The sequence below is a fragment of the Anabrus simplex genome, chromosome 5, assembly GCF_040414725.1.
Source record: "Anabrus simplex isolate iqAnaSimp1 chromosome 5, ASM4041472v1, whole genome shotgun sequence".
Taxonomy (NCBI): domain Eukaryota; kingdom Metazoa; phylum Arthropoda; class Insecta; order Orthoptera; family Tettigoniidae; genus Anabrus; species Anabrus simplex.
The window spans coordinates 91,817,766-91,831,275 of record NC_090269.1 but is presented as its reverse complement, the minus strand read 5'-3'; the positions used below and the strand labels follow the sequence as shown (position 1 = coordinate 91,831,275).

Genomic DNA, 13,510 nt, shown 5'->3' with positions numbered 1-13,510 from the left:
TGTGGTGACTAGACTTTTCTATTTCATGAATGATTACTTTGCTAATGCTAACCTATATTTTATGTCCTAGTTGCATCTTCTGTCACTGGTTATTTTACTTCCTAGACAGCAAAATCCCTCTAATGAATTCATTTCTTAGACTTATAGTATGAGCTTCACTTCTGAACAGGCCTCTTATTTATTCGCAAGATTTCCCAGAGTGTAAAGCACAAGTATGTGAGCAGTACAGTGATAATGGCACAACACTTACCTTAATAAAGACCACCTCCTCTTCACAATGTTCACCCTTGAGCTTGGTGTCCAACATAATTGCCTTACGCACGATGTGTGCACGAGTTTCAAAGTAAGGCGCAAAGAAAACTCGGCTCGAAGTACGTGTCTCAGCTTCAATGCTGTAATTGAGCAAAAGTTCTGTTCCCCGTCCACCTTCCAGCCGCACCAGGGACTCAATGGAACAGCAGGCACTGAATGTGAAACTGGAAGAAAAATCTCTTTCAATCGTTCTGCACATCAACCTCAGTTTCAATTTTCCTTATATTTTAGCAACAGATAGATCTCAAATACAGCAATGGGAATGTATAACTCTCCAGTGACAGAAAAGAAGATCTGCACAGTGTCTTTAAGGAAATTGTTTAAAAATGTTTCTACAGTCACCACTTTCACTATAAGAAAGGAAGATGAAAAGCTCCAGCAACTATGGAACTGGAACAACTTCTGTGAATAAATCACATTACAAGTGAAATGAAGAGGACTTCAGAAAAATGTTCCCTTATTTTCCGGAACATGGATGACTTAATTGGATGGTTTAACATCACACTAACACATAGAAGATTTTTGATGACGTATGGATGGGAAAGGTTAGGATGGGGAAGGTGTGGCCATAGCCTTAATTGACGTACAGCCCAGCATTTGCCTGGTGTGAAAATGGGGAAAACATGGAAAACTATCTTCAGTACTGCCGATGATGGGATTCAAACCCTCCATCTCTCAAAGGCAAGATCACACCTGTGCAACCGTAACCGCACGACCAACTCACTCTGTTCATCAAAGTTTACCAACTTCTATTCATTCAGTGATGATTGCTTGCCTTATAATTTTACATACATACATAATCATTATAGACTGTTATGCCTTTCAGCGTTCAGTCTGCAAGCCTCTGTGAATTTACTAAACGTTGCCACAATCCTCGATTTGCAACTAGTGTTGTGGCCTCATTTAGTTCTATACCTCTTATCTTTAAATCGTTAGAAACTGAGTCTAACCATCGTCGTCTTGGTCTACCTCTACTTCTCTTACCCTCCATAACAGAGTCCATTATTCTCCTAGGTAACCTATCCTCCTCCATTCGCCTCACATGACCCCACCACCGAAGCCAGTTTATGCGTACAGCTTCATCCATCGAGTTCATTCCTAAATTAGCCTTTATCTCCTCATTCCGAGTACCCTCCTGCCATTGTTTCCACCTGTTTGTACCAGCAATCATTCTTGCTACTTTCATGTCTGTTACTTCTAACTTATGAATAAGATATCCCGAGTCCACCCAGCTTTCGCTCCCGTAAGGCAAAGTTGGTCTGAAAACGGACCGATGTAAAGATAGTTTTGTCTGGGAGCTGACTTTCTTCTTACAGAATACTGCTGATCGCAACTGCGAGCTCACTCCATTAGCTTTACTACACCTTGATTCTATCTCACTTATTATATTACCATCCTGGGAGAACACACAACCTAAATACTTGAAATTATCGACCTGTTCTAGCTTTGTATCACCAATCTGACATTCAATTCTGTTGAATTTCTTACCTACTGACATCGATTTAGTCTTCGAGAGGCTAATTTTTATACCATACTCATTGCACCTATTTTCAAGTTCCAAGATATTAGACTGCAGGCTTTCGGCACAATCTGCCATTAAGACCAAGTCGTCAGCATAGGCCACCTAACTACATTTCCACCTAACTGAATCCCTCCCTGCCATTTTATACCTTTCAGCAGATGATCCATGTAAACTACGAACAGCAAAGGTGAAAGATTACAGCCTTGTCTAACCCCTGTAAGTACCCTGAACCAAGAACTCATTCTACCATCAATTCTCACTGAAGCCCAATTATCAACATAAATGCCTTTGATTGATTTTAATAATCTACCTTTAATTCCATAGTCCCCCAGTACGGTGAACATCTTTTCCCTCAGTACCCTGTCATATGCTTTCTCTAGACCTATGAAACATAAGCACAACTGCCTATTCCTCTTAGGCATTTTTCAATTACCTGGCGCATTCCTGACATCCTCTCTGTGGTCTGAAGCCACACTGGTTTTCATCCAACTTCCTCTCAACAACTGATCGCACCCTCCCTTCTAAGATGCCAGTGAATACTTTGCCTGGTATACTAATCAATGAGATACCTCGATAGTTGTTGCAATCCTTCCTGTTCCCTTGCTTATAGATAGGTGCAATTACTGCTTTTGTCCAATCTGAAGGTACCTTACCAACACTCCATGCTAATTTGACTACTCTATGAAGCCATTTCATCCCTGCCTTCCCACTATGCTTCACCATTTCAGGTCTAATTTCATCTATTCCTGCTGCTTTATGACAATGAAGTTTATTTACCATCCTTTCCATTTCCTCAAGCATAATTTCACCAAAATCATCTTCCTCCTCCTCATGAGCGTGGCTGTTCGCAACACCACCAGGATGATTTCCTTTTACATTGAGAAGATGTTCAAAATATTCCCTCCATCTCTCCAGTGATTCCCTGGGATCTATTATGAGATCACCTGAATTACTCAATACACTGTTCATTTCCTTTTTCCCTCCCTTCCTAAGATTCTTTATTACTGTCCAGAAAGGTTTCCCTGCTGCATGACCTAGCATTTCCAGGTTGTTACCAAAATCTTCCCATGACTTCTTTTTGTATTCAACAACTATTTGTTTCGCTCTGTTTCTTTCATCTACGTACAAATCCCTGTCTGCCTCGGCCCTTGTTTGGAGCCATTTCTGATAAGCCTTCTTTTTACATTTACAAGCTGCTCTCACTTCATCATTCCACCAAGATGTTCACCTTTTCCCAATCTTTACATACAGTTGTTCCTAAGCATTCCCTTGCTGTTTCTGCTACAGCATCCCTGTATGCCACCCATTCACTTTCTATATCCTGAACCTGCTTACTGTCTACTGTTCAAAACTTCTCACTAATCATATCCATGAACTTCTGTCTAATTTCCTCGTCCTGGAGATTTTCTACCCTTATTCGTTTGCAGACAGATTTCACTTTCTCTACCCTAGGCCTAGAGATACTTAGTTCACTACAGATCAGATAATGGTCTGTATCATCGAAAAATCCCCGGAAAACTTGTACATTCCTAAAAGATTTCCTGAATTCGAAGTCTGTTAAGATATAGTCTATTATGGATCTGGTACCCCTAGCCTCCCATGTGTAGCGGTGAATAGCCTTATGCTTGAAGAATGTATTCGTAACAGCTAAACCCATACTAGCACAGAAGTCCAGCAAACGCTTCCCATTCCCATTAGCTTCCATATCTTCCCCACATTTACCAATCACCCTTTCGTATCCTTCAGTTCTATTCCCAACTCTCGCATTGAAATCGCCCATTAGCATTATTCTATTCTTGCTGTTGACCCTGACCACAACGTCACTCAATGCTTCATAAAACTTGTCAACTTCATCCTCATCTGCATCCTCACATGGTGAATACACGGACACAATTCTAGTCCTAATTCCTCCAACTGACAAATCTACCCACATGATTCGCTCATTTACGTGCCTAACAGAAACTATGTTGTGTGCAATGGTATTCCTGATAAAGATCCCTACCCCGGACTCTGCCCTTCCCTTTCTAACACCCGTCAAGTACACTTTATAATCTCCTCTCTCTTTCTCGTTATCTCCCCTTACCCGAATATCACTTATTTCTAGCACATCCAGATGCATCCTCTTTGCTGCCTCAGCCAGTTCTACTTTCTTTCTTCCATAAGCCCCATTAATAATTTTGTTGGCATATTTTAATCTGGCATTATCTACACAAAATTAGGACTTGATGATTTTAAAGGATCCTATGGCTGGATTGATTCACAAATCAACATGACTTTATATTATTATACTGTATTTATAGATGTGTGCAAGGTGCAGCTGCTGCCCTGGATAATGACACAACACAGCGTGAAACTATTGAAACGTGGAAAACTACAAGGCTTCCATCAATTTTGAAAGACTATAGACCTGATGATACTTTTATGCAGACAAAACTGGGCTACTTTTTCATCTTATGCCTGGTAAAACCCTGAATTTTAAGGGCGTGAAATGACACAGTGGTAACATAATGAGGTAATAGGTACTGGAAGACTAGAAACATTTGATGACTTGCCTCACACAGATCATTCAAAGGATACGCCTGCAGTCGAAGACCATTCTTTGAATTTCAGTTTGGAGGAACCCTATGGAAAAGCCCAACTCTCAAATCTAGACATCATACAGTGCAGTACAGATGGGCCCAAGAATATCCAGAATTGGCATAAAGTCCTTTCCATTATGGGTGTCACATAATTTGTGTTTGGAGGCAATCTGGCCTGGCTTCACGTCTCGGACACACTGTCCAGCACGTGAACAAGGTGGTGGTTTCCTGATGTTTCTTAACATTGATATAATCAACATTTGCACTCTTGCGATTAAAATAATTCAGATAATTAAATAATCAAATTCATAGAAATATCAATGTGGATAGACTAGTCTTACCAGGTTAAACCCGACTGAGGATAACGCCTGCAGCCACGCTTCGTAGGATCAATGTTTATCAGGTTTTCTTGTGGTCTGACGCTAGTGACAATCCCGATGATAGGTCGAGAACGCAAGAGGACCACAGCATCCTCCTCATAGGCACCCACCAACAAATCAGGATAGCCATTCCTATCCAGATCCAAACCACCACTTAAGGAATATCCAAAAGTGCGAACACCACCACTCGAGGCTGGGAGATCCTCGGAATGCAAAACCTGTTAAAAACAAATACACACTTTTAATACGGGAAGTTCTCTTTATAAAATTTTGTACCTATTGTATGCATGCATGCACATTTGTGAATGCGAGCTTGTAACCGCAAAGAAATTATGGGCTGCCAGTGAAATTGCTGTGACATACAGAATATACAGGAGGTCTGGAAATTCCTAGGGCTTGTAGAGTGGACTGAGTAGACCAGGTCATTCCAACTATGCATTTAAGGGCTACGGAGCCCTGATACAGCCCTGTATTTGCCTAGGTTTGACCCCCCACTACTTTCTGTCTCTGCAAACCATTTGAATTATTCAAAATATTCCTTTACAAGGCAAATGTGTGTTGATTGGTGCTGTGTGAGATAGAGTTTGTGCCTTTAAGATGAAATATTCATTGTTCGACAATCAATTACAGGAGAAAGATTTAGCAGAATACTTGTCTTTAAAACCATGTGTGTTGTTCGACTGTAACACTGATATTTCCCATAAAGTCCTTAAAAAAATTGATAGTGCTTCAGAAATATCGAAGAAATAATGCCTGAATACATTTTTACAATCCCCATTTCTATAAATTTTGAGCAGGCTTCAGTCAAATTTCACAGAGAACTGATAAGGCTTCAATGTAACAATTTTGAAAGACAGGTACAGTAGAATCCCGCTAACTCGACATTCCTTATAACTCTACAACTTGACAAGCACTCATTTTTCTCTTTTTTTTTTTTTTCAATCACTAAATGATTTTCACTGGTCAAGCAGAATATTATCTTTGAAATAATGTGATCTATTGATAACTAGACTGTAACACTGTCTAACATCGCCTAACGGTGGAACCCTGGTTGAGGGAGACATATTTAGTTTTGTCAGAGAGTTGTTGTAGGGCCTAGTGGTCACAGTCTAAGCGGCTCATGACGGCGTACACAATCCTATGTCTGGGTTCTGTAGTATTCTAAGAGCATGGAATTCGTGTTTTGTCAGGTTATGTGGGGTAGAAAGAAAGCCCAGGAGTTTGGGGTCAGACTGACTGGCAAGAAGAAAATTAGACACTATCTCAAGGGGATATACAGCTGGAAGGGGTTGATGTTCAATGCTAGATGGGCTCTTGAAGCGAATTAAGGATGGCTCGATATCATTTGCTAGTGAATATTTGTCTTTGTACTGAAAGTGACAGTGGAGTTTTCTTATTTTATCCTCCACTAACGAAGACTGCAGCCATGTCTCTCTTTTATTACTCTATCCGTGCGTGCTTACACAGTAAGTCACTTCTCCTTCTGTTAAAAATGAATGCAGTTAATGATACAGTGTGCATGCCTGGCTTCAATGATGAGGTCAGGTAAGGTAAATATATGTGCTTACTGACAGTCTTCTCCAGAAAACATTTTTTTAAAAGGCAAGACTTTAGAGGAAGAGAATTATTGTATTGGCCCAAATAGAAGACTATGTACTAATGTACTAATCAGAATGTTAGTCAATTTATATGCACGTCTAATATTTAAACTCATTTTCATGAAGTTATTTGTGTCATACTCTAACTACACTGGCTTGTGCAACAGGAGTCACTACATGAATCACAGCAGAGAAAAAGGTCACAAATTAACCAAAATTTCTTATATTTTGATCATTTTTTTCTATTTGTAGTTTGTGATTTCTTGTTACTTGGGTGGGCATCATTGTGATAATGCATTCAGTTTGGGTCACTGTTCAAATCATGGTGGACCATGAGGGAAGGAGAGTATGTCATTTTAGTTAAATGGGGGGGGGGGGGGGCAGACATTTCGATATAAACATCAAATTGCAGGTTTAACGTAAGACAAAACATACTATCAAAACGTTTTGTGTTTACGAGTGCAATGACATTGGTGGAAAGCCAAAGTGGACAGTTCAAGAATGCCAGAACATTAAGAAAAGCATTCAGAGGATGAAAGTCAGGAAGAATTTGACAGGATTATCCAAAAATTCATGAAGTTATTACAATGAAGGCATTGGAGGTGATACACAAGTTAAAAGTTCTGGTAACAATTTAAGGCGAACCTAGGGTGGCGTTATCAAATGATGCATTATTCGGGACTGTATTTAGAATGGTGCACTACCATAGTACCTTGCTTAACAGCAGATTATGCTGATAAATTGGCTTTCAGCACTACATAACAAAAAAATTAAGGCAAACCCACAATATTTTATATTTGTACGGAACTTTTGTTCTTAAATTTATTTACAGGCCTTTTAAATTATCTTAGTTACAGGAGAGCTTGTTACTTTTTTTAATTACATTCATTATTTCCTTTTTCTTGTAACTTCAAGGTCGTCTTTTTACAGTATATTACAGATTCACTCACCTGTGAAGGTTCCACTATGAGTCCTTTCTTAGAACCCAGGTAGATGTAAACTGCTCCACCATCTTCGTAAGGAGCTCCAACAGCAATGTCTTCATAGCCGTCTTTGTTTAAGTCTCCGAGGTTGGTGAGGGCAAATCCAAACCTATGGCATCATGAGAACATGGATACCTCACATAACATTAGACAGGGAGTATATCAGTTAAAGGAAGAGCTAGGAGGCTAGCAGCCATTGCCTGAAAGTAAACCCATCAAAATCACAAGCCAGTCATCATAACTGATACTTATGGATCACATGCAAAACAATCAAACACAACCATACCCAGCATTATATTCAGTGGAACTGCAATAATATTTAGAGATTCTTTACAAAAAAAAACTTGGAGTAATATTCGAGAGGAGGATGGAATTTTATTCAATATCCTATCACCAGAGGTTGCCAACTGACAAAGTATGATCATAAAATTATGTAATTACATAATTTACTAATAACCTGGGGTTGGCATTTTGTGTGGATTTCGGTCAATTTTACGGCCAGATGCCTTTCCTGACGCCAACCCTATTGTGTGTTCCTATGCTGGTTTGTAGTGTAATGTGTTGTATGTAAATAAAGGTGTGGATTATGATGAACACAAACACCCAGCCCCCAAGCTACAGGAGTTAACCTGACTTGGCCAGGATTGAATCCAGGGACTCTCTGAACCAAAGGCAACTACAGTGACCATTCAGCCAAGGAGCCGGACATAATCTGTAAGTTAATATTTCAGCGTTTGTTAGACATAGCCATTTGCATTTATAATACCAAACCTTTATTGTTATAAATACAGGAGAGGTATGCTATTACGAATACGGCATATAACGAGAATCCCGTTATAATGACAGCTTTTGTCTGTTCCTTCAAAATTCCTAAATTAAACTGTGCATTATCCTTCGATTACAGTGAGAGCTCTATCACTGACGCATCCGTTATTACGAACAATTAAGCATGCACGATTTTTTCCGTTACCGACATTTATGCACCCAGCGATTATATTGCATGCGATCAATCATCTTTGGTATCGTTTCCTCACTAGGTCCACTAGTGAGCTCTCTCTCATCGACATTCAAAGGCAATTTCGGAGTTGGCGTCGACTGCTTCCGCAAAGAAAAATGAAAATGAAAGAGGAGAACTTGAGTTCGTAATAAATGCTTAAATAACATGTCCGATAGCAGTTGATAAATCTTAAAAAATAAAAGCTGAAGTTAACGATCGTTTAATTTTAATGCTAAGTACTGCAATTAAGTAAGAATGGGATACACCTTAAGGCAGAGGGCATCATTGATTTCAGAGGTTGGGTTTATATTTTCTCGCGTCTGGTTAAATTTAGGAAATTTAAAGTGAGAAGGTTATCATTTCTCTAGTGGTGCTTGATATTATTTTCATGGTAGGCCTACATATGTGGTTAAGTTAGGTTAGGTGATGCTGTTTGAATAAGAAAACTGAAGCGTTTGCCACAAAATGCGACCTTCGGTATCGTTTTCTCGCTATATGCACTTGTGAGCTCTCTTGTCGACATTTGAAGGCAATGTCACAGTTGATCAGAGTCGATTAGTAATACCCGTCAACTGCTGTTCCTCAAGGGTTATACATTTCAATTTTGGTTCCGTATTGAACTGAGATTACATATAATTTAATTTCACAAAAATGGTTTATTCCACCTATTTAATACTTTATATTGTTACTAGTGACTCATTGTAATGTAAATATATGCATTGCAAACAATATAAAGTATTGAATAGGTGGATTAAACAATTTTTGTGAAATTAAATTATATGTAACTGCTGTTTCATAAAGAAAATTAGAAATGAAAGAGGAGAACATGTTTTCGTAACAAATACGTAAATACTGTGGTCGATAGCAGCTGTTAACTCAATAGAAATAGCGGGTAAGTAAATGATCACTTCGTTTTAATACTCTACACTGAAATTAAGTAAGAATGCAATACACCTCAAGATATGGCAGAGCGCATCACTGATTACAGAGGTTAGTTTATATTTTCTCGGATCTGGTAAAATTTCGGAGAGGCTATTCCCATGTAAACGTATAGCAAGAATGTTATTTCTACTGGCGCTTGAAATATGTTTTCATCATACATATAGCATGGTTAAGTTAGATTAGGTGACTGTTTGAATAAGAAAACTGAAACATTTGCCACAAAATGCGATCGGTCATCTTTGGTACGGTATCATTTTCTCACTATGTACACTTGAGAGTTCTCTCCTCAAAATTCGAAGGCAATGTCAGAGTCGATTAGTAATGCCCGTCGACTGCTGATCTCTAAAAGAAAATTCAAAATGAAAAAGGATAACACGTTTTTGTAATAAATGCGTAAATAACGTGGCCGATAGCAGTTGTTAACTCGTTAGAAATAAAGGCTGAAATAAACGATCGCTTAATTTTAATGTTATATACTGGTACTGAAATTAAGTAAGAATGTGATACACCTCAAGATATGGCTGAGTAGACCACTCATTTCAGAGGATAGTTTATATTTTCTCACATCTAGTTACATTTTTGAAAGGCTGTTCCCATGTAAATTTGTAGCAAGGAGGTCATAATTTCTCTACGTGCGCTTGAAATTCTCTACAAATATAACCACCCGTTCAGTTACTCTTTTGTCTAGTCCAATTGCCCTTTTTATGCCAGTAGTCTACCATGATCTACCCTATCAAATGCCTTAGATAGGAAATCGTGATACAGTCCATTTGACCTCTTGAATCCAAGATATCTGCTATATCTTCGTTTTAATACTCTACACTGAAATTAAGTAAGAATGCAATACACCTCAAGATATGGCAGAGCGCATCACTGATTTCAGAGGTTAAAGCTTCATCTTTATTAAAACCAAACTGCCTTCTATCGAATCAGTTATTAATTTTGCAACCATGTCTAATATAATCAGAAAGAATGATTTCCCAAGGCTTACATGTAATGCGTGTCAAACTGACTGGCCTGTAAATTTCAGCTTTATGTCTATCACCCTTTCCTTTATCCACAAAGGCTACTATAGCAACTCACCATTCATTTGGTATAGCTCCTTCATGCAAACAATAATCAAATAAGTACGTCAGATATGGTACTATATCTCAATCATTGTCTTTAACAGAGTCTTCATGAATAACGACCTAAAACTGCATACCAAACTCGTGGCGTACAAACTTGTTGTCATTTCCATGCTGCTGTATGGCTGTGAAACTTGGACACTATCGCCGTGATATCAAAAATGGCAGTATTCGACAAGGCACAGCTAAATAGCACTGAGGCAACAATCACCCCTCACCAACTGAGATGGTTAGGCCATGTTCACCGCATATGTGATACCAGGCTTCCTCGCCGAATTCTTTAGAGTGAACTTTGCTCCAGCAGTAGACCTCATGGAACCCCTCTTCACACATTTTAAGCACCAGATGAAACACATCATGAAGTTAACTGGTATAGATATACATATATGGGAAGAATGTGCTGCGGACCGTTCACTGTGGCAGAACACTACATCCACCGTTGTAAACTTGCTTCCTGTCGTTCACATTACCTTCCCAACTGACATTTAGTAAATTGAGAAAACCCGCTACAATCACGTTACTTTCCGTATTGTTTCCCATATAGCTGATTATCTTAACAAATAATTCTGAATCATTGTCAGCACTACCCTTTCCTGGTATGTACACTCCAAAGACATCAAGTTGCCTATTATCTTTATAGATGAGCCTTACACCTAGAATTTCATGTTTGTCACCTTAACTTGTTCATACCTTACAAATTCTTTTTTCACCAGAATTAATACTCCTCCTCCTACCATTCCTATCTTATTTCTATGATACACTCTCCAGTTCTATAAGAAAATTTCTGCACCCACTATATCATTTCTCAGCCATGATTCAACTCCTATTACAATATCTGGTTTCTTTTTTTTTTACAATACTTCTACAGTTCAACGCTAACATTTTTATGTCATCCCTACTTGACTTCAAGATCCCTGTACCCTTATCACTGCTCCCTAGACCACCCCTTTTCTCTGAATGTACCTCCCTATAACCCTTGTAAACAAATCTCCGAACTTATACGTACCAGTGCGGTTTGAAGGCCATCTGAGCCAAGTGAACGTCTGAAATCAGTGCTGCGCTTTGACATCTCTTGGGATGTATCGCATTCTTACTTAATTTCAGTATTTAGTATTAAAATTAATTGATGATTTACTTTAGCCCTTATTTCTAACGAGTTAACAACTGCTATCGACCAAGTTACTTATGTATTTATTTTGAAAACGTGTTGTCTTTCATTTCTAATTTTCTTTACGGAACAGCAGTCTGAAATGGAGTAAGAATGCAATACACCTCAAGATAAGGCAGAAGGCATCACTAATTTCAGAAGTTAGTTTATATTTTCCAGCATCTGGTTAAATTTTGGAGGGGATATTCCCATGTAAATTTATATCGAGAATGTTACCATTCTTTACTGGTGCTTGGAATACGTTTTCATGATGCATATAGTACGGTTAACTTAGGTTAGGTGACCCTGTTTGGATAAGAAAACTGAAACATTTGCGACAAAAAGAGATCGATCATCTTCGGTATCCTACCGTTTCCTAGGTATGTACACTTGCGAGCTCTCTCATCACCATTCAAAGGCGATGTCCGAGTCTATGAGTAATATCCGTCCACTGCTGTTCTCTAAAAGAAAATTAAAAGTGAAAGACTATTACACGTTTTTGTAATAAAAGCATAAATGACGTGGCCAATAGCAGCTGTTAACTCATTAGAAATAAAGGCTGAATTAAACAATCGTTTAATTTTAATGCTAAATACTGCAATTAAGTAAGAGTGGGATACACCTCAAGATATGGCAGAGTGCATCATTTATTTCGGAGGTTAGTTTATATTTCCTCACATCTAGTTAAATTTCGGAAAGGCTATTCCCAAGTAAATTTGTAGCAAGGAGGTTTATCATTTCTCTACGTGTGCTTGAAATACAACCTGTGACAATAAATTTCAGTGAATAAAGTCAGAATGGTCGATCCGGCAACATTGGCGACACACAACACTGCACCTGCGTAGCAGCAGGTTTTGACCACCTGCTCCCAACGTTGTTCAGTTGAGCATCGTGTGTGTGCCATGTAAGACCTGTTTGACACAGTGCGTGTTTAGTGCATTAGTTCTGAACTGCAAACAGGAACATGAACGACCAAAAGATCAATGTACAGTTTTGTTTTAAGCTTGGCAAGACACTGAAAGAAACGCATGCGATGCTGGTACTTGTTTATGAAGATCAAGCATTGACCTTGAAGTGTGCGTACAAGTGGTTCACTCGTTTTCGAGGAGGCCGGGAAAGTGTTTCTGGTGAACCCCGTAGTGGAAGACTGGCGACTGTTGTCAGTGGCGAAAACACTGAGAAGGTGAGGACATTAATCACGAACGATTGGTGATTAACTGTGCGCATGATAGCGGATGAACTGCAGATTAACCGTGGAATCCGTGCGACAATTTGTTACCCAGAAGTTAGGGAAGAGGAAAACGTGTTCTCGTCTTGTGCCACATCACTTGACTGACGATCAGAAGCAGGCACGTTTAGAGGCTTTACAGGATTTTGTTGAAACGGCGGACGCAACACCAAATTTCTTGAACTGTAATGTCACTGAGGATGAAACCTAGTGTCTCAGGTACGACCTTGATACAAAACGGCAAAACATTGAATGGCATTCTCCGGAATCCCCTCGTCGGAAAAAGGTCAGAGCCGAAAAGTCACACATCAAACTCGCTTTGAAAGGAAAGAGATTAGACGATATTGCTGACATCCAACGAAACGTGACGAGGCTTTTGAACACCATACCAAAGGAAGCCTTCTTGCAAAGTTTCCAGGCCCTGAATCGCCAATCTCAGCAGATTTAAATGACAGTAAGGTCACTGTCGTGCATTGTTCATCTACGTTGATAGTACAGGGCTAGTCACCGACTTTATTGTCACAGGTTGTATGTTTTTATAATACATATACGGTTAGGTTAGGTGACACTGTCTGAAGAAGAATTGAAATGTTTGCCACAGAGGCCTCTGGAGAGATACTATAATTTTTTCAGAATGAAATTAAACACAAACCTTCACGTAGTATTGGATTTCGAAAAATAACAAACAAGGAAGC

General features: G+C 39.1%; 1 protein-coding gene across 3 annotated transcripts in view; it reads right to left on the bottom strand.

Annotated features, from left to right (window-relative positions):
- Window positions 1-13,510, bottom strand: part of mew (multiple edematous wings) — a 288,348-nt gene that overhangs the window by 59,697 nt on the left and 215,141 nt on the right. For all 3 annotated transcript variants that reach the window (XM_067146993.2, XM_067146995.2, XM_068227565.1), the window contains 3 exons: window positions 7,342-7,483; window positions 4,755-5,011; window positions 251-476 (listed from right to left, as the gene is read on the bottom strand). In XM_067146993.2, coding sequence (XP_067003094.1) covers window positions 251-476; window positions 4,755-5,011; window positions 7,342-7,483 — 625 coding nt within the window. The remainder of the gene's footprint in view (window positions 1-250; window positions 477-4,754; window positions 5,012-7,341; window positions 7,484-13,510) is intronic.